The sequence below is a fragment of the Lissotriton helveticus genome, chromosome 8 (assembly GCF_964261635.1).
Source record: "Lissotriton helveticus chromosome 8, aLisHel1.1, whole genome shotgun sequence".
Lineage (NCBI taxonomy): Eukaryota > Metazoa > Chordata > Amphibia > Caudata > Salamandridae > Lissotriton > Lissotriton helveticus.
The window spans coordinates 1,666,135,193-1,666,157,857 of NC_136069.1; the positions used below are offsets into that span (position 1 = coordinate 1,666,135,193).

Sequence of the window (22,665 nt, forward strand, 5' to 3'; positions counted from 1 at the left end):
GTAGCATATCTTCCTCTTTTTGTAAAAGTGACCAAACTAAGCATCAGCCAATCAGAAGAGCCTCACCCAATAGAACCCTCCTGAGCCTCAGATTTTCGACCGCACGTTGTGCTTAGGGAGTCTCCTTTGAGCTCTGCTCATTCTCTACTCTTCAAGTTTTTCTTCAGGTTTTTCTCTTCAGAATTGTTGGCTGTCCCTTCCAGGATGTCTGATAATCAGAGGAAGAAGGCCCTTTTCAAGCCATGTTCCACCTGTGGCAAGAAAAGGTTAATTGTTGAGGACAGGCATAAGGATTGTATATATTGCCTGTACCCGGATCACAAGGCTGCGAACTGCAAGATCTGCCGCACCTTTTCTACCAAGACCCTCTGGGACTGTGAGGGTCGGCTCCTAACCTGGCTCCAGAAGCTGAAGTCCAGAAAGGACACAGTCTCCAGTGACAGTGAGGAGTCTTCTTCAGCCTCATCTTTAAGAAGGTCAGTCAAAAGGGGTAGGGTTTCCCCTTCACCTTCTGTGGAGCTTCCAGCTAAGGCCTCAAAAAAGACCCCCAGAGAGTCTTCTGGGAAGTCTGACAGGAGTTCCAAGGCGTCGACGACGCAGCAAAAGGCTCCGTCGACGAAGACGTTGAAGCTTAAAGTTAAAATGGTACTGTCGACGGTACAGTCGGCGTCGACGGGATCGTCGGCATCGCCGGGATCGTCGACGGTGGTGACAGCAACGTCGACGAGGATGTCGACGGGAACATCGACGACGACAGCGACGGCGATAACGACGTTATCGTCGACGAGTGCTTCGACGACGGCAACATTGACGACGACGACGGCAGGAGTGTCGACGCCCATCTCGTCGTCGACAGTTCGTTCGTCGACTGAGTTTTCTCCGCCGACGACGGCAGGTTTACTTATGACAACTCCATCGTCGACGAGATCGCCGAAGATACTGTCGTCAACGGAGAAGATTACTATTTCTATGAGAAGGATCACTCCGGACATGACTTCTCTAAGGAGGGTTACCCCCTTGCCCCCCGCTCTATTAGGGGAGGAGGAGGAGGACTCAGAGGATAAAGATCAAGAGTCATTTGGGTATGCAAATAGTCCATCTCAATTGCTAGTAAAATGTCAGGAGACAGATTCAGAAGGAGAATATCTGCAAGAATGTGCATATCAACATCCTTCTCAGCCGCAGGAATATGCAAGACAAGAGATGGTAACTGTTCCAACTTCTCTCTTGCAAGATCTCCATAACATGCTACAGGATTACAAAGCTAGGTGTTCTCAGCCTGCTGCTACTACGTCTACTCAAGCCTTACCTGTCCCTACAACCCCGGTGATGGTCTCTCCAATGTTACCGACTCAGCCAGTGCCTCAGCAGCAAACACCGGTTCCACAGGAACCTTCAGTACCACTGGGGATTCAGGATGATTCCTCGGATGAGGAGCAGAACTTTGATGGCAGGCCTAATCAGGGCCTAGAATGGGACGAGTATGTAATGCCGGAACCAGCTTCACCATGTCCAGACCCTGTGGACTCCCCTCCGGTGGATATCGGGGGGTTCCATAAGTTGATGGAAAGGGCAACTAAGAGATTTCAGCTACCAATGCCATCTTTTGCCACTGAGTGTTTTCTATAGGACTTTAAAGAACCGTATAAGAAGGTTACTAAGTCTATCCCTATTGTCCAGCATGTATGGGAGGAGGGCATTAAGGCTATGAAGAACCCGGCTACGGTGGTCCTTGTCCTACCACGCCTGGATAAGAAATATAATGCGCCCGATGATGGTCCAGCGGCTTTGACTGGCCACCCAAAACCGGACTCGGTGATTTCGCAGGCTGCACAAAGGAAGTCCCGGAATCCTTCGGCTCCTTTAACTACTCCTCCGGATAAGGAAGGCAGGAGACTAGATAACGCTGGGAAAAGATTCTCATCAATGGTTAGTCTTCTGGTACGTGCAGCAAATGCTCTGGCGATATTGGGCAGGTATGATCGCCAACTATGGTGTTACATTTCCCCTTATGTAGATCAACTGCCCCAGGAGGCGAAAGGTGATGCAATAAAAATTTTGCAGGAAGGGGAGGCACATCGGTGGAGATAATCGATTGTGCCATGGACATCGCCACAACTGCTTTTCGATCTCTGGCTGGTGCAGCGGTTCTTCGTCGCCAGGGATGGCTCAGGGCTATTTGGTTCAGGCCGGAGATCCAGAATAAAATCTTGGACCTACCCTTCGATGGGGAGGCGTTATTTGGAAAACATATCGATGACACTCCCCAAGATATTGAAAAGGATACCGAGACGGCTAGGTCTCTGGGAACACTTCAGTACCGGAAGGCTCCGTTCAAAGGCGCCAGAGGCAAGAGTACCACATACAGAGGCTCATACCAGCAGCAGAGATGCTCATTATATGGAAGAGCCCCAGCGCGCTATAAGGAATCACACAGAGCCTGTGAAGGCAGGATTTAAGTTTCCCCCCCCTTCAGTGGATCAGGTGCACCAACTTATACTAACCACAAAGTCAGGGGGCCCTTTGGACCCTTGTCCTCCCAAAGTCCTGCATATGTTCCCTGAACAGCTCAGTAAGCAACTTCAACGGCTTATCACTAGGATTATTGATTCGTCCTGCTTTCCGAGGGCCTGGAAAGACGCTTCTGTCCTCCCACTCCCCAAAAAACCAAACCTTGACCCGTCAATCCCAGCCAACTGTAGACCTATTTCAAGAATCCCTTTTCCGGCAAACATTCTGGGAAAACACCTCAAGTATGAATCCACACTAACCTCGCTGGGCGCACTGAGACGTACCAGGCAACGTTCCCGGGGAAGGACTTACACCGTCTCACCACTCTGTTAACTGCCACGCGACTGGGACCGGGCTGTGCTATAACTCTACTGAGGCACTTTTATTGATTCCAAACTACACACGAGGTGTCACGCCCGGGAGGACGCATCGTGAGGCTGCTGCAGATAACACTCATTGAGGTCACAACAGGATTTTACAATGGCCAGGGGCTACTGGGACGTGTACGCTTACGACCGCAGTACGGACAAGGTCGTGAAACCCTGCTGCCATGGTGAGGTATTTTTTACTGACTTACTAAATCAATGGTCTTTAATACACTGTTTGCTCGGCTACCCGCCTCCGCGCCACGGCAGACTACCCGGTGGCTAACCGGCGTCATGTGGGTGTAAGAAAGGAGGTGGTGGACAGGTCGGGCGCCCCTAGATATCGTTCCCCTACGGGCGATCCCCTTAACATCCAATCCCTTCTTAGGGTTGGGACTACAGTTGTAGTTTCTTTAGTTCTCTTTTGGTTTACTGTGGGGGGTGGGACTTATGTACCCGGCGGGTTGGGGATGCCGGAGTGGGAGGGAAGGAGACTCGATTCATCCATATTGTTATTATGGCTGCTGCACTTCCTGAATGGGATTGGGTTGCTCCAGGGGGGGGTAATGTGTTATTTCACCTTTGTCACTGTTTGCCAGGTAAACTCTGATGCCATGCTTTCTCGTCACATTTTGTTGTGCCCAGTGGAATGGGTGACGTAACAGATACACAGCTAGCACAACAAACTACGTTGATTTCATGGAATGTGCGTGGGCTGAACGACCCGAGGAAGAAGAGACAGATTTTGGGGCACCTAGATAGACAGGGAGTGTCCATTGCTATGCTCCAAGAAACACACTTGATGTCGGGGAACTCTACTGCATTTGCTACTCGCTGGGCGTCCTGTAGAGTGTTCTCCTCCTATTCCAATTATTCTAAGGGTGTGACTATCCTGATCAGCCAAGGTGTACACTTCACGCCACTTGGGTCGGATAGTGATGCAGATAGTAGATTCTGCATGGTGTGGGGTAGGCTTTTCTCACACACTGTCCGCTTTGCATGTTATTACGGCCCCAATATAGATGACCCCGAAGCGCTCCTCACTTTATGGGGGATGATTCAGGCTTTGGACATAGCGCATGTCATTCTTGGGGGAGATTTTAACACGGCACTTCGTACCAGTCTAGACAGGTCCCATGCACAAGCGGTGCTTCATACACGCACGAAACGCACTTTGTTAGATATTGTAGAGGAGCACCACTTAACTGATGCCTGGATGCACATTCATCCAACACTCAGGCAGGGCACTCACCACTCGCCAGTGCACTCCACGTGGGCACGCCTAGACTATATATTTTTGTCGGCTGGCCTTACCCCTTGGCTGACCAAGGCGTTGCACTTGGCACGAACATTCTCAGACCACTCACCTGTCCTCCTCAACCTATGCGCCCCGGTGGACGTGTCCCCTTATTTAAGTTGGCGTCTAAACCCAGCACACCTCACGGACTCAGCCTTCAGGACTGAGCTGGAACAAGACATAAAAGAATTTTTTGAACGCAACATAACTTCGGTATCCAGCCTCACGACAGTTTGGGAGGCCTTTAAAGTCACCATTAGGGTGTGGTGCATAGCTAAAGGGGGTGGAGTCCTCAAATCCCTTCGCGAGGACTTGCGCAAGCTGGAAAGCGAATTGCGCTCACTGGAGCACGCCATGGAACTGAACGCAATTGATCGTGTGGTCAAAGCTCAACTCAGGGAAAAGATTAATGAATATGTTGAGGCGGCAGATAGGGAAAGTAAATTCCTGGGGAAACCATATACTGCGCGGGTGTACGGCGAAGGTGACAGACCCGGGAAAGCATTAGCTGCTTCGGTTAAACCACCCAGATTTCATAACTATGTGTCCACCCTATTAGACGAACACGATGTTCCACGAAGGAATCTCCCTGAACTGCTCCGTATCCTTACCGAACACTACACCACACTCTACACCTCTCACAGAACTAAGCCGATAGACCTGAACTCCTACCTCGATGATACTGCAATCGCATGGCTTGGCCCTTCCCAACAGAAATTCCTCCATCATGAATTAGAACTGGACGAAATAACTGACGCTATCATGTCCATGAAATCGGGTAAGGCACCAGGATCCGATGGATTGCCGATAGATTTTTATAAAGCCTATATTCATTTGCTGGCCCGATCTTAAAACAAGTATATTATACTGCCCTGGAGGAAGGCATACTGTCTTCTACTATGCGTGAGGCCTTGATCACCTCTCTGCTGAAACCGGGTAAAGACCCCGAACATTGCGATTCATATAGTCCTCTATCTTTATTGAACGCGGATGTTAAAATCTTAGCGAAAGTACTTGCAACACGTCTGAACCTCCTGATGGAACGGCTGGTCCTGCCGGATCAAGCTGGGTTCGTACCCAATCGTGCGACTTCCCATAACATTGCGAACACTACAAGCAGTATTACAATACATTGACCCCAGATGTGAAGCGGCTGCTATCTTTCTAGGCGCCACAAAGGCGTTCGATTCATTGGAATGGGACTACCTATTGAAGCTGATGGAACGCATAGGGACCCCCTTCAATTTCCTTGACTGGATCCGGCTACTTTATCACCAACCCCAGGCAAGGGTGTTACTGAATGGATCCCGCTCGGCTCCCTTTGAGATCCGAAGGGGTACTCGCCAGGGATGCCCGCTGTCCCCGGTTCTTTTTGCGATTGCCATAGAGCCCCTAGCAGCAAAACTTAGGCAACATCACAATCATCGCTCCCTTAAATACCCGGAACGGCAATTGCTTATTGCGCTATATGCAGACGACATGACTATTTATGTCCATAAAACCCGGAACAATCTAAACCCTATTTTGCGAGAGGTCACCCGTTTTGGTGGAATCTCGGGGATACAAATAAACTGGGCCAAATCAGACTTGTTCCCCCTTACTGATCGCACTCTACAATTCCCACTGGACTATCCATTGGTCTGGGAATCAGATGAAATAAAATACCTCGGTATCAAAGTGTCGAGAGACCGCGAGGCCCTTATCAGGTCTAATTACGGTACCGTCATGGACAAACTTGCAGACAACGTCACCAAATGGATCCATCTCCCGCTGTCCATGGCAGGTCACATTTCCTTGATCAAGATGGTGGTTCTCCCCAAACTATTGTATCTTTTTACCAACATTCCGTACAGCCCGGGCCCGCATTTTTTTCATACTCTGAATTCCCAAATGTCAAGACTAATTTGGGGTGGGAAGCAGGCCAGGATAAGCCTGCAGGCGCTTATGTTGCCTTACCACCAGGGGGGTTTCGAGGTTCCTAATTTTAAACTCTATTATGACTGCGCTCAGGGTCACTTTGCAGCCTACTAGCTCCATCCGCGCCCTTCATGGCGCACCTTGCCGTGGAGGATGGCTACATGAGGCCCGTGCAACCCTCAGGCTACTTGTACACGGAAGTCTGGGCGGCGGAGCGAGACCCTACCACAGTGGACTGCACTGTACGTGCTTGGCAGCACATAGCTGAAGCGATGGGAGCCTCACTCTTGTACTCGCCGTGTATGCCCTTGGCACATGACCCTAGGCTGAGTGTTACGTGCGAGGAAATCGGACGTAAAATGCTAACGAGACTTGCATACCACACTTGGGGGGATCTATACTTGCAGGGTCAATTCCGCATGTCGGATCAATTTTTCGGTGACACTTCCCCCTCCTTGATGGACACATTTCTTTACACGCGCCTAAGGCAGAATATCAGAACAGTCACTCCAGACTTCCCGACTGAACCAGACACCCTAGCGCCTCTGCATGCACTTCTACAGACGGACACTCCAAGGTATATAGTGTCCATGCTATATAAACATGTACAAAATGCCCCTACACCCCCCTCCTGAAGGCACGAGCAGACTGGGACAGGGATTTTGTTACCCCGCTGACGGATGATCAGTGGGAGGAGAGCTGCTCTCACACTAATGCAGTGACAGGCAATGCAAGCCTCAGACTGGTACATTTCAAATTTTTGCACTGACTTTACTATACACCGGCCAAACTGTACCGCTTTCGCCTCTGAGATAATGACCGCTGCCTTCGCTGTCGAAGCGAGGGGGCTGATTTCATACATCTGGCATGGTCCTGCCATGCAGTAGCAGCATACTGGGGCGAGGTATTCGCGGCCCTGTCAGACATGCTTGGCACTGTCGTAGCTCCATGCCCCAAAATGGCATTGCTGGGTGAGTCCTGCGCGATGGTGACGACCAACCGGAAATTCCTGGCGCTGAGCCTGTTTCTAGCAAAACGCCACGTGGCATGCAGGTGGGGGCGGGGGAGAGCACCCAAGTTTAAGACATGGTTAACCACTATGGCCACATGGCAAGAGCAAATACATAACTATTCCGAGCTGCTGCCGCACAAATCAAGACCTAAGGACCTCTGGGGACCCCTTACTTCCTACCTACATCGCATACAAGATGAAGCGCCATCTGTGGGAGGGGACGCTGTTGAGACAGAAATAGACGACCCTTCTGCGCCTCCCTGCCCCGATCAGGACCCCCAAGTGTAGCAGACTTGTTGTAACTTTATACCACAGGGGCTCTGTTCTTCTTTCGAGATGACGTAGTTACACTCACTAGGGACTGGCGAGACCTGTCACAGGGTTATTTTTCTTTTTTTATCACCATACTACAGCTCTAGGCACATTCAGGAGTCAAGTACATACAGCTTATATCAGGTATACTGATCCAAGACATGTACGGTCACCCTATTCCATGGGAGTATACATGGCATGACAATTAGGGAAGGAGGCCCAAGTTCGAGTTTATGGTCACTTATATAGGCATAACCCCCCTAGAAAATGTACCCTGGCCAAATTAGTGTGGGAACACTGCTATTTTAACATTTGTAGTTTATGTCACTATTGTGAATGTTCCTCACTTCCACACTAGAAGTTCCTACGCCCCACATACAATGTATGGTGGACGCAATGTGGGGGGGTAATATGTTCAATGGGATGTTATACCGTTGATGATTTAGTTAAGAAGAAATTGAAACCTCATGCACACTCTGTTTAACTACATTTGCAACTAAAATGATCATACAAGGCTTACTCACATTGCTCTTGCCAGACTATAACGCGGCCGGCCCTGATGGGTTGTAGGCGGCATGCTGTGTTAGCTAAATGATCCTTGTCAGACATAATAATGTATTTATGACACGAGTTGCTGCCGGCCTGGTTCAGGTTGTAGGCACCAAGCTGTGTACCCATAATTTGTCATCAATAAAGGTTTTGCAAAAAAAAAAACAAACATCTGGTCAAAAGATCTGGGTTTAATCCATCACCGTTCTTTAGCCCACTCTGCCACCCCAGTTCAGACATGGCCATATGCAAATCAGTCTGACCCTGTGCCTCATGGGAACAGTCCAGCCTGAACTGCCAAGCCATGCCTTCCCTGGACCGGAAACAAGCTTCCGAGGTCCGGTTTCTGGCATTACAGCCGTCTTCAGCCCGGCTTGCTTGAATCCAGTGGCAAAGTGAGCAAGGGACTCACGTCTGAGCATACCCTGCCACACTTATGGCGGCCAAAAGCTGTACAAAAGGGGGTGGTAATGGACGGAGCATCTGAACCAATCAAACACTCACACCCAGTCAAAAGATCTGTGTTTAATCTATCACCGTTCTTTAGCCCACTCTGCCACACCAGTTCAGACATGGCCATATGCAAATCAGTCTGACCCTGTGCCTCATGGGAACAGTCCAGCCCGAACTGCCAAGCCATGCCTTCCCTGGACCGGAAACAAGCTTCCGAGGACCGGTTTCTGGCATTACAGCCATCTTCAGCCCGGCTTGCTTGAATCCAGTGGCAAAGTGAGCAAGGGACTCACGTCTGAGCATACCCTGCCACACTTATGGCGGCCAAAAGCGGTACAAAAGCGGGTGGTAATGGACGGAGCATCTGAACCAATCAAACACTCACACCCAGTCAAAAGATCTGGGTTTAATCCATCACCGTTCTTTGGCCCACTCTGCCATATAAATCCGTGCATGGGTCAGGACCACATTTCTTGAAAACAAACATGTCACCTTACATTCCAGCTAGAACGCTGAGATCTAGCAGTGCCAACCTCCTCCGCACCCCCCATTTTAAACAACTTAGATGGGGGGGGGGAGGCTTTCTGCTGCACTCAGCGTTAACCTGGAACAAGCTCCCTGCAGAAATAAAAAACAGCCCATCTTTGCTAACCTTTAGAAAGAACATAAAGACTTGGCTCTTTTCTGGGTAGCCTTACCCAGATTACCACACAGCTCACCCAAGGTCCTCCGCTCAACAGTCTCAGTCATGTCAGCGCCAAGACGCCCGCGGGCAATCGTGCGCTCTATAAATCCTATAATCAAATCAAATCAAATCAAATCACAGACCATCACAACTTAAATTTTTTTAAATCAGCCAGGACACTTACACCGAGACAGGTGCAATGGTCATTGTACTTTGCTGATTACGATTTTGTGATCACGTATCGACCAGGAGCTCAGAATGGCAAGGCAGATGCGGTGTGGAGAATCAGACCATTATTCCGAATACAAAGATAATTGGTGTTACAACTTCAATAGACCTAGAAGAACACATTTCTGAAGCAATGAGTCCAGAAGTCATGCAAGTTTGGGTGAAGGAAGAAAGATCCTACATCAATTACCTTATCATAAAGATGTCTTTGCCCACCAAAGAATTACAACAACAAATAATGCTCGAGTGCCATGATGGTATGCTAGCTGGACACAAAGGGGAAGCTAAAACAGAAGAATTAATCAAAAGACATTACTTGTGGCCACACTTGAGTAAAGACATTGAAAAGTATGTAAAGTCATGTGAAGTCTGCGCTCAGGGAAAGTCTGAACGGCAAGCTCCTAAGGGATTGCTGCAACCTTTACCTATTCCACCTTATCCTTGGCACACCGTCACTCTTGACCTCATTGTAGATTTACCCCTTAGTCAGTTACCATTCTTGTGGTAGTGGACACATTTTCAAAAATGGCACATTTTAAGGCCTTAAAAGGGATTCCCACCGCTAAACAACTAGCTACTCATTTCAGCACACAAATAGTAAAGATACATGGAATACCCTAGATTGTTATTTCGGACAAGGGTACACAATTCATATCCCATTTCTGGAAGGCCTTTATGGAAGGTTTAGGAATAGAAACCCTACTTTCCGCCAGTTATCATCCGGAAACAGATTGGCAGACTGAGAGGGTTAATCAGGAATTGGAACAATACTTGAGGTTATTTCTCCTGAAGCAAGAAGGGAGCTGGTCAGATTATTTGTGGGCAGCTGAGTTTGCCCACAACAATGCAAAAAACATCTCCACAGGTTATTCACCATTTCATGTGAACTATGGTCGACATCCAAATTCGACCATTAAACAAACCAACCTTTCAGTCCCAGCAGTCAAGGATATAGTTTCACACTTAAAACAGGTCAATCAAACTGCCTCAAGAAATTTAGAACAGGCAAAAAAATATATAAAGGTTATGGAGATAAAAAGAGACGTGAGGGTCATCTTTTAGAAAAAGGAGATAATGCCTGGTTAAGCACAAGGAACCTTAGATTAAAGGGTAACAGAAAATTCCAACCAAGGTTTATAGGCCAGTATCGGATTGAATAAAAGATAACTCCAGTGACTTATCGATTGAAACTGCCTACCAAATTTAACATTCATCCAATCTTCCACGTCTCATTGTTGAAAAAGACGTTCTCAGAGTTGCGAAGAAACTTGCTCCAGAGACCGATCCATTTGGAGACGGGTACTGAATTTGAAGTTAAAGAAATTCTAGATTCAAAAAGATTGAAGGGAAAACTTTATTACTTGTTAGACTGGAAAGGATATGGACCTGAGGAACGATCTTGGGAGTTGGACACTGATTTTCATGCTCCAAGATTGGTTAGAATCTTTCATCAACGATTTCCTGCAAAACCAAGGCAGAGAGGACCTCCTTTTTTGGGGGGTACTGTCAGGACCCCAGACCGAGTTTTAGCGGTGATTAGTTCTGGTTGTGGTTTAGTGAGTAAAAGAATGCCAAAAACCAACAATTGGATGAAGTTGGTTAGGAATTGGTACTCGAAGATGGCCGCCGATTTCGAGGAACTGATTGCGGTCTAGTTGCATGTACACAGGTGCTCAAAGATTAGGTGGTGCGCGAGCTCCAACGGAAATGCGCACTTCACTAACGTTCACCAGAGTGAAGCACCCCTCTGAAAACTCTCCGTCGTAGAAATTTATTTAAGGCAATTCTGCCGGTTATTTCTCAAGTTTTGTTAGTGTCTGCGCTATTTGGACAAACTGTAAGGCTCCGTCAGTGCGCGGTAATAATTTCACAGAAGAAGCGTCGTAGAGGAAGTTCCTGTTTTCAGAGACTCCGGAGACAAGCAGTGACAAGAGCGGCGTTACAATCTTCACACGTTGACTGGCCTGAAAGACAAGAAGCAGAAATCAGAGCAAAGTGACAGCATACAAATTATCACGCATTTAAATCTGTAATGTAAAAGAAACAATTTGCAGAAAATAGAAGATGTAAATACTTATCTCAAGTGACTTTGAAAATACAGTGTTCGTAGGAAAGCTAAGGAAAGAAGAAAGAAAACGATTAGTTTGCAATTAGTAAATAGATGTACAGATAGAAATTACAAGAAGACTTTACAAGTAGAAAAGGAGAAAGATAGAAGGCTCACAATAATAAAATAAGTAAGTAAGCTACATTTAAAGGTATAATTTAGTAGTAAAGGAATATAACAATAAAAAATAAAAGGTGTCTGTGTTTTAGGAAAAAGGTACTAGAAGATAAAATAATTAAATATAAGGAGAAGACAAACAAGAAAACCAATAGAACGAAAATGATAGAGAAGTAAGTAATAAATCCTATTAGGCATAATATAGAGGAGTATCCAAGAAAAGATAAAAGGATTAATTGAACATTTGTGTTTAGACTTCAGCGGAGAACATTAAAGACAGAAAATAGACAACAGAAGGAAAAGGAGAGAAGCACAGTTCTTGGAAGCTTAGGTTAGGTATAATTGGAGTAAGTTAGAATAGAATAAGGTAGAATAGGTTAGAAGTTAATCATATGTTTACCTTTTAAGGTTCTCAGAGAAACGTCTGCTGGTCGGGCTAGAAGATAGAAGAAAGAAAAAAAGAACCAGTTCCAGGACCAGTCTCTTCTTCATTTATTATTTTATCCACTCCCCCTTCCCCCTCGGGGATAGTTTGGAGTCTATGTATATTCTGGTCTCCGGAGTATCTTCGGGAGCGATTTGGGAACTAGCAACTTTGTTCGTGAGCAAGGTCTTGGTAAGGAGACCATATTGTTTTTTGACTTGTCACAACCTTCCTCTCTCCAGTGAAATAAAGGAAGTTCTCTCCCAGGCCAGGGCTCCTTCCACTAATAGGACTTACCGTTTCAAATGGAAAAGATTTTGCGTTTGGTGCAGGAGACAAGGTGTTGATCCTTTCTTTTATCAGCCTTATCAACTGCTGCCTTATCTTTTGTCCTTAGCCAAGACGGGGCTGGCCCATTCATCCATACAAGTTCACTTGGCAGCGATTTCTAGGTACAGGCGTTCTGCGTCTGGACCTTCTCTCTGGTCTTCAAGAATAATTAAACAGTTTCTCAAAAGGATTGTTCCGAGTCTATCCCCCAGTGAGGCCTCCGCCTCCTACTTGGCAGCTGAATTTGGTTCTCACACAGCTCATGAAAGACCCATTTGAACCTATACATCGAACGGACTTGAAATTCATTTCCTGGAAATTGGCTCTCCTTCTTGCCCTCACATCGGCGAGATGTATTGGAGAACTACAGGCTCTCACGATTCAGGAACCATTTCTCCAGTTCAAGAGAAATACAGTAATCTTAAGGACTAATCCGCGGCTCATACCTAAAGTGCCGACTGATTTTCACCTGAATGAGCCAGTTATTCTTAAATCTTTCATCCTCATCCTTCCACACCAGCGTAGAGGTCACTAAATTCTCTTGATGTACAACGGTGCTTAAAATTTTATTTGGATCGCACCAAGGGATTTCGTAAATCTTCGCAACTTTTCATTGCCTTCGGTGGTCCTCACAAGGGCCTCCCTTTTTCAAAACAGAGTATTGCGAGTTGGATTTCCAGTGCCATCCTTCATTGCCATTAGACAGCTGGGAAGCCGCTGACCAGCAGAAATAGAGCACACTCTACAAGATCAGTGTCTTCATCAACAGCCCTCTTCGCGGGGGTGCGCATCAGGGACATTTGCAGGGCTGCAACTTGGAGCAGCATGCACACCTTTACGAAGCATTACTGCTTGGAATCCCTGACACAGGAAGACACGGATGTGGGCCAGGCAGTCCTGAGGAACCTCTTACACTGATTGGTGAGCTTTCCTTACTATCCCTCCCCCCTTTTATGCACATTTTGGTATGTAATGTGAGTAATGATGGCGATTGCATTATGCATTTACTTATTATCTAACAAGTATGCATACTGAGATATTTATGTATATTTATGCCACAAAATGTGCTTTATTGCTTACTGCTAGCTACTCTGATACAAAAGCATGGGAATCTATGAAATTTCCAAGACTGGGGCAAGAAAACAAGTTACTTACCTGTAACTTTGGTCCCACAGCATTGGTAACTTTCATAGATTCCCAAGCGCCCACCCTCCTCCCCGAGGAAAGCTCAGCCTTCAGCAAATGTGGTTACTGTTACACAACGGCTACGAAAATCTGAGGCACTGAGGTTCCTTCAGGAGGGTTCTATTGGGTGAGGCTCTTCTGATTGGGTGATGCTTAATTTGGTCTCTTTTACAAAAAGAGGAGGATATGCTACAAAAGGGCCTTTTTCTTTCTCTTTTGTACCTACTGCTATGTTATTTTTGTTACCGAGACTCCCATTCCGACGACGGGTAATGATACAAAAGCATGGGAATCTATGAAAGTTACCAATACTGGCGAACCAAAGTTACAGGTAAGTAACTTGTTTTCTTCCTCTGTCCATCCTGCATGTCCTCGTTCATGTACACACTGTCTCTTTCCAAATTGCACTACCTCTCCCCACTTTATTCTACATCCATGTCCCTTACCTCCTCTCTCCAGCTGGTCCTGCCTGTCACTATACCTGGCTCTCTACCCACCCACTGAGTACTCCCTCTATGCACTTTTCCTTGCCTCGTCACACCCGATACTTCCTATTCTACCCTGAAGCCTTTTCCATATGCACTGTGTTACAAATGGGTTACGCCTATTTAGTTTGCCCAGATTTTCTGCTTTTAAAATCAACCGGTTTTGGACTTTTTACTGTGGGAGAGTCTCACTTCTTGTGTTTCACCCACTATAATCACATGGTAAATGGATTGCGCGTATTGACTGCCACTGTCTGCCTTTTAGAATAACACCACTGCAATGTAGCTAGGATAAGGGCCACTTGGCTGCTTACATGTGTGAGACTGATGTCATGCTCAGCTTGGTAACTACGCACAAGTAGTCTGGAGCAGAGGGGACTCTGCAAGGTTAGATGTTTACCTGGGATAGACCTTATAATATTAGTAGACCCTGTCCTTACTGCAGTGACACTGTATTATACACATAGGGGAAATCTACCTAGAGTGCACTTTCACTACTCTTAGGCCTACAAAGTCCTGTAAGGTATAAAACTGGGATGAAACATGTACACCAAGTTGGACCGTGCAAGTCCCAAGCTCCACATATACACCTTATGGGTGGCTCAGCTGAGGGTTAAAGTCCAGGTCTTTTGTCACCCTGCTGTGCCAAGGTAATTACTCTGCTTCCCAGCAGAAAGGACCAAGGAAGGCCTCCCCACACAAAAGGAGTCCTTAGCCGTGCTCCACCTAGCTCCTGAGGAGAAAGGAGTGGGGAAGAAATTCATCATCTGTTAATTAGCTGTCACACTGTATCAGGGTTGGGACGACCAGGCCTACTGACCGAAGGAGGAATCCCAGAGAGCTGAAGGAGGGTGCATGGCTTCTAGAGTTAGACTCTGGTCCTAGATAACAGCCGCAACACCATGGAAAGCTGGGAGTAAAAGCCTCCTGATGCAATCATGGACTAAGGACTCTGTTTACTGCTGACCCCAGAACCAGTGTGTCTCTCCAGGACCAGTGAGGCTGGTTCTCTCACACCCCTGAGGATCTGTTGTCTGAGGACTAGTGTCCACTGACAACCTGCACTCCTGTTTCCCAATACTCCTATAAATAAATGGAATAGAGTGGTCAAGGGATATTTAGGAACTTGAGTAGGGATGTTTGTAGGAACAGACTCTATAACGTATTTTATTATTGGTATTACACCAGCTTAATTTTCTGGAGTGGGTGAGATGTGCTACCAATATGGTTTTAATGCATTGAAACAAAATATGTTTTGGAAAGAGGTCTCCAGTGTCCTCAAGGACAACCTGGATTGCCCCATCGCTGCTTTGCCTGAGGTCCGTACACTTAGTTTGAGACTTCTTAGGAATGGCTTCAATGTTGTAGGTCGATATGGCTCTGATTCTAAAACTGCCTTTCAGAAGCTTAGTTATCCATGGCAACCTCAGAGGAAGAAGGCGAACTGCCCTCTAAAAACCACTGGCAGATTTGTGAGTGGAACATTTTGGTCTTTTGCCTGTTGTGATACACTCGGGAAGTCTGTTTTGGATTATCTTATATAGTGTTTTTAGTATTTTCCCACTTGACCACACGCCAAGTGTCTCTTCTCTTTTCTTAACATGTTTTTGGAAATTTGTAGGATTTTGCTATTTATAACAGTTAGTGAATGTACAGGATATTCTGTTCTAATGCTTCTTTTCTTTTAGTTTATAATACTCAGACACGTGTGTTTGGGTGGTGAGCAGGGGTGATACGTGGTTGTGACTAGGCGAGTTTCCTCTGAAGCTTTAGTCTTTTACTACTGATTTATATAAGTATTACTTTCTGCTGGCTCTTCGTATACCCTATTAACTTTAAAAAACAAACAAACATTATTCATTAAATTTTTCGCACACAAAACTGAGCTGTCCTACAGCAGAGTTATCCACGGTAATATCTTTCAACTGATTTCCACTATACATCTGAGTCCTATATACATTTCACAGTTACTTATACATGAATGGCATAGCAATATACATATCAGTATACTTAGCTAGGAAGTTGTCCAAGCACCAATCTCTACATGTCACTGCTACTTACAGATCCACAGTCCTGCTCACCTCCTGCCCTTGTGGGAGTCAACACATTCCTGCATAACTCTCCAAACTACAATGTCTTCCGCTAGCTTCACATCCTTATGACAAGCTTACATATACAGTTCTTCCTACAGGGACCACTCACACACATCCCTAATCCAGCTTTCAAATGCTGGGGCCTGTTCACCCATCCGTATACCTTATTAACTTAAAATGGGTTTCCCTAAGTCTTTGGTCGCTTAGACTGCTTATGCTACTCCCTTTCAGTCAGTTATTCCTGCTGAGGGATGTAACCTGTTGTTGATTGGTAATATGAAACAGCCAGGAAACATGAGCACATAATTGTTATTCTGTGGTGCCTCCCTCTTGCCTGTCTCTCTGCCATTGATAGAGTCATTGTACTTACAAGCTTCTTATTAATGGGGCACGTGGTGAAGGTGAACATCCTTGTGGGTAATCCCTAGGAATGCGTACCACATGCATGCATGTGGTGCCTGCTACACATGGCTTGTAATTTACATTGAGGATCAGTTTTCAGCCTCTTCACTAAGGTGCGATTAGGAGCGACCCTTTGGACAATCAGTAAATGATTAGTTTTAGAGGTTTCTGCTTCCGATCTGTCCCTAAATAGAGCCTGAGCATAACAATAGTAAGCCCCATGAGGTCCCAGAGTCCTCAAAAGATCAAACATCCCAGTGACAAGCTGATAGACACAGATAACTTATTGATGACAATCACCATGCCTCCTAATCTTTGCAATGAAACAACAGGAATAGTTTGATGAAAAGGCCGATAATAAATGGGCTGGAGCACAGTGAAGATGTTAAAAACATTTGGATTGTTAGAATAAAAAGACATCACGTGTGGGCTCACTTATGACAGACCATAGAAAATACAAATATTGATTGTCAACTCCTGCGAGGAGCTGGTGTCAAGCCACTTTTATTGCTTTGAAACCCTCACTAAGAACAACATTGTCAAATCAATTCTGTTTTTTCACAGCTCAAAAAAGCTTGGTTGATCACGGCAATGAAAACTTGAACTATCAGATGAAGCTAGCAGTGTTTTGGGACAGATTGGATATTGCCAAGGATGCTGTGAGCCAGGAGTTGGAGGTAGGAGGAATAACTGATATTAAGAAACATGCTTTGACATCCAGCTGATAGAAGGGCAGATTTATTTTTTACTGTGGAAACTCATCAGCCCTCTAGTTTTACTACTCTGGCTTGATATTTATGTTATTTGTGTTAATTATTCTTTACCGATTATGTGTTCTTTAGTTCTGGGCTACGGCTTCCAGTGAATTCCATAGTTAATTTGAGGAGTTTGCTGGCATTTTTATTTGAGGTAAAATATACATTTACCAGTACCCGATCTGACACACAAGAATTCCAGAGCTGACATATGATGTGCAGGAGCTGTGGAGAGCAAGCTGCACAAATTTCCCCTGGACTCCGCAGGAGATAGCAGAATCTAGACTGGTGTAATGTGGCAGTGACAAAGTTCACGAGAATCCTGGAGTGGTAGGGGCACTGCAAAGGGTAGCCCGGCAGGTGAAGGGATCATGGGCAGGTGGAGAACAACCTGCAGGAGGCAGATGTACCAGGACCATCATGAAAACTCTACCTCCTGAAACACCTCACAGGAGACAGAGAGGATCGAAGGCCAATCAAGACTGAAGTTAGAGGAATGTACCCCTAAACCCTGCAGGGATGAAACCAGTGATGGTCAAGCCCAAGGGTTTAACAAGCCTAACAGCAATAACAGACACCAGGAAGATGCCAGCTCATAGCTCGTTTCTCAGGTTATATAGACCAGCTAGGGGATGTAGGATGGGTAAATCAGAGTCCTTATCAGAACTTTGCATCCATCTGTCCTTTAGGTAATCCTTCATTTATTGTTTTTTTAATCTCTTTTTATTAATTTTGTTTGATTGCAGCAGTAACATCAGGCATCAGCATTACATATGTTGCATGTACAGTTCACAGGTCTTATATGATAGACACATTCAGATGATAAGAGCCTTACAATCGCGTATACAATGGATATATAGGCATGCTAGCTCCGAGCACTTCATATTAGTCCAGTGTCTCTGTTTAGTGTCCCGACCCGTTGAATGGTTCACACAAATATTACTTTCAGAGGGTAACAGAGAGGAGAGGAATGAGGGGCATGAGTTAAGCTGGAGGCCTTCAATGTGCCAGTGTGTGTTTGTTATTGAGTTGCTTGTTGCGCCTATTCCCTTCACCTTGACCAATTTTTCCCCTCTCTACTTATATCTCTGGGTTATCTGTACATAATGTCAGGTGTCGCAATGGTAATTCTGGATGTCCCACGGACCATCCCCACATGTGCAGTGTTACTCGTCACGTATATTGCTGTAGTGCGGAAAGTATCGCTTCCCGATGTGTGGCGATTGGTATGGTCCTAAGGCCTATGATCTCTTCATGGCGAATGGCTATTCCTTCTGCTCTGGTCCATGCTAGTGTGGAATGTTGCCAAGCTTGAAAGTGAAGAGGGTCAGGTGCCTTTCAGTGCTTCGTGATTAGTCGTTTGGCTGTTATTATACCCAGATCTAAGAATCTAGATGTAACTTTGGTGCTGCGCTTTCTACGGAACCCATGTAGCAGGTACGCGGACCATTCAAAGGGGACCACCCTTTCGGGGCAGTAGTGTAGCACTTCCGCTATCTCTCCCCAGTATGCACTAAGACTGGCGCACCTCCACAGCATATGTAACAGGTCTGAGTCCAGGAGTGAACACCTGGGGCAGGCAGAATCGGTACGATGAATGTATCTGTTAATTATGGCTGACGTGTAGTATGCTCTGTGCATAATGTAGAATTGGATCTACCTAAATCAAATGTTCCTAGGGATCTTAACTGAGCTGGCCAGCACTTGCTCCCATTCTTTGTCTGTGAATTGTCTGCCCAAGTCTCCCTCTCATTTGTGTCTGAGGGGGTCTAACTTGACCGCTGTGTGTTGGCGCAGCGAGGCTGTGAACCACTGCGTTAGGTGCCTGCCTTGACCCATTATGTGCAGATACTGTATGGTAAGGTGTGTGGGCAGTTCAGTCGGCAGGTCGCCCCATAGCGCTGTGTGCGTGGCCAGCAATGAGCGATAGAGGAGGAATTGACCCGCTAGGAGCCCGTCCTCCTCCATCAGAGTCTCCTAAGGAAGCAGTGCGCTGTCACGGGAGAGGTCCTCCAGGGTCTGTATTCCTGCCACATGCCACTGCTGCAGGTCTGTAGCAGTCAGAGTCTCCTGTCATTTAGGAGCACCATCCAGAGGGAGAGCGGGAGCGTAGGGCGCCGTGTCCCGAGTTAGGAAAAGACTCCTTTTATAATACCGAAGCGCCAATCGCAGCGACAACGATTCTGGAGGTCTCACTTGCGCACCAGGGTGGAAGAGCTGGAGTAACTGGGGTTGCGTGTGCTTAGGTAATACTGCATCTTTTTAGGGTTTCTGAAATAGAGGTGTGGGGCAGCCCTCAGCATAGTTTGTATTTGAGGTTTCAATGTTGATCTTCTAATTTCCCTCAAATATTTTCTTACAGACCAGTCCTCCTAAACTATAAGTATTTGAAAGAAACACGTAGTGATAGATTCCTTACCTTAGAATTACTCCCAGGCGTCAGACTGGATCCGGAACGTTTTTTGTCAGCATTACCTTTGCGCGTCAGTAGGCGTCGTCGTGCGGCTCCGCGAGCGTCGTTGGCGGCGCCGGTGCCGAGATGACGTCGCTGGAGCTACTTAGACGCGCCCACGCGCGCTGACGTCAGTTCTTTCTTTTTCCGTGCCAGCAAGCGCAGATCCGGGAAGAGCACGTACCCCCAGTCACTTTTTGAGTTTTTGTAAGGCCTTTTACCTCATTTTTCCTGAGTCGATCGACTCCTGGTGTCGTAGGGATGCCTGGTTTCAAGAACTGTGGGGACTGTCACCGCATGATGATCGTGACGGACCCGCATCGCGTGTGTTTCAACTGCCTGGGGCATGAGCACAACTCCCAAGTCGTGCCCCGACTGCCGGGCCATGGTTTCAAAAACTTTGAGGGAGCGGTCCCAAAAGTTGCTGGAAGCCCGGCAGTCGGGTCCGCGCCGCTGAAGGTCCCGGTCCAGTGGGAGGTCGAAGGACCGGTCGCGGAGCCGTCACCATCGCTTCCTTGGATCTAAGTCTTCTCACTCGGGGTCAAGTAAGTCAAAGCATTCCAAAAAGAAGTCGAAGAAGCGCCGTTGCTCTTCGACTTCCCCTCGCGTGACGCGGCTGAGGGTGCCGACGTCGTCCTTGGTTTCAGCCCTGAACCTGACGCGGCGCCAGAACGGCGTCGATCGAAGCCGATTCCCACGCCAATGTGGCCTTTCCGCCCCTACGCCCGTCCTCCGTATTTTTCGCCTGGTTCACAGACTTCGGAGGAAGGGGAGGACTGGGAGGGGTCTGAAGACCCTCTCGCACAACAGTGCGGTGATGACCCGGACTGGGCAGAGGATTTGGGGGATGCCAGTGGTCTTGACACCTCGACTGACCTTGGCATGCTGTCTTTCCTTTCGTGGCTACGGAGGAGGGAGCAAGTTACGCAGTGGTGTTGCGTAGGGCGGCTGAGGCCCTCAACCTCAAACTCCCTACAGTGGCTGTCAGGACTAACCTCCTGACTGAAGTGCTTCAACCGGTGGCAACCTCTTCAGAGCCCTTGCTACCTTTTAATGATGCACTGTCTGACGGTCTTTTGGGCACCTGATCCAGGCCCGACAGAGGGGCTACTGTGGACAGGAACATGGCCCGATGCCATCACCCGGCTCTGGGGGACCCCGTCTTCCTCTCCCAACACCCCACCCCTGAGAGCTTGGTTGTCCAAGCCTCCACTTCCCAAAGCGCATTCCCTTCCGCACCTCCGGATAGGGAGTCCAAGAAGCTGGAGCAGCTTGGCAAGAAGCTGTTTTCCTCTGCCAGCTTAGGGCTGCGGTCGGTGAACACCACATGCCTCTTGGGCCGTTAATCCCACTCTGTGTGGGACATGGTTGCGCAGGTGCTGCCCAACTGCCCGGAGGAGGCCCAGGCAGTACTATCCCAAGGTTTTGCAGCTGGGAGGGACGCAGCTAAGTTCACCATTCGTTGAGGGCTTGATACCGCCGACTTGCTGGGCAGGACGATTTCCATGACGGTGGTGCTTTGGCGCCAAACCTGGCTGAGGACTACTGGCTTCTCGGGGAATGTCCAAATGTCCAGAACACCTTGATGGATATGCCCTTCGATGACATTCGCCTTTTTGGCAACAAGGCGGATAGTGCATTGGAGCGCTTTAAGAACCCTACGGCCAAGTCCTTGAGCCCGTCGGCCACTCGGCCTCCTCCTCCTTCCGCTTTTTGCTCCTTTCATGACCACGGAAGGGGTGCCCCAACATGTTCCTTTCAGAGCCACAGGTCTGCGCAGCAACAACCTCAGCGTGGCCGCGGATGTGGGAACAGCCGAGGTGGTTCTGGGGGCCAGCGGGTGGGTCAGTCCACCTCTCCACCCCCGAAGCATCCACTTCAAAGCCTTCCTAGTCTGAACTTTCAGGCCCATCAAACGACAGTGGGCAGCAGATTCTGGCATCATCTCCCCCAGTGGCGCATCATCACCCCGGACATTTGGGTGCTGCAAATAGTCGGAAGGGGTTACTCCCTCCCCTTTGAGACTACCCCTCCAGCCATACCACCACATGTCGGGGGACCATCTTGCGCTTCTTCAGCAGGAAGTCATGGCACTCCTGGCCAAGGGGGCCCTAGAGCGCGTTCCTGGGCCAGAAGTAGGTTGTGGTTGCTATTCCCACTACTTTCTGGTCCTCAAGAAGGACTATGGCCTGCGTCCTATCTTGGACCTCAGGAAAGTCAACCACTTCCTCCAGAAGGAGAAGTTCAAGATGTTGACGCTAGCTCAGGTCTTGTCTGCCCTTGACCCTGGAGACTGGATGGTAGCGTTGGACTTGCAGGACGCATATTTCCACATCCCCGGCCCACCGGCGTAACCTGCGGTTCATGGTAGGCCACATGCACTTTCAGTTAACCGTGCTCCCCTCCGGCCTTACCAGTGCCCCTCGGGTGTTCCTGAAAGTGATGGCGGTGGTCACAGCTCACCTGCACAGATCAGGGGTTACAGTCTTCGCCTATCTCGACGACAACAACAGTTGACCTTCTGCGTTTGCTGGGGTTCTTCATCAACGTGCCAAAGTCGCACCTGATTCCCTCCCATAAGCTCCTCTTCATCGGAGCGGTTCTGGACTTGGCGCAGTTTCGGGTTTATCCTCCCGAACAGTGAGTCCGGGATATTGAGGCTGTGATTCCGATCTTTCAGCCTCTATTCCGGGTTTCGGTCAGGATGACCCTCCGGCTCCTGGGCCTGATGGCATCCTGCAACCTGCTAGTGGATCATGCCAGATGGCATATGCGGGCTCTGCAGTGTGACCTGAAGTTCCAGTGGGCACAGCATCAGGGCAACCTGTCCGATCAGGTCCAGATCTCGGAGCGCACTGCACGACAATTGCAGTAGTGGCTCCCGAATCGCGATTGGGTCAATGGCGATCCGTCTCCCTTCCCCAACCGAAACACACAGTTGTGAAAGACACGTCCCTTCATGGATGGGGGGCCACATAGGAGAGGC

The 22,665-nt window shown here is 47.8% G+C and overlaps 1 protein-coding gene across 5 annotated transcripts in view; it reads left to right on the forward strand.

The window, feature by feature from the left end:
• LOC144773613 (transient receptor potential cation channel subfamily M member 2-like) overlaps positions 1-22,665 on the forward strand; it is a 1,994,366-nt gene that overhangs the window by 463,800 nt on the left and 1,507,901 nt on the right. For all 5 annotated transcript variants that reach the window (XR_013600026.1, XR_013600027.1, XM_078658754.1 and 2 more), the window contains exon 11: positions 17,037-17,149. Coding sequence is in view for 3 of the 5 variants with exons in the window: in XM_078658754.1 (XP_078514880.1) it covers positions 17,037-17,149 (113 nt within the window). In the remaining 2 variants the exon portion in view is untranslated. The remainder of the gene's footprint in view (positions 1-17,036; positions 17,150-22,665) is intronic.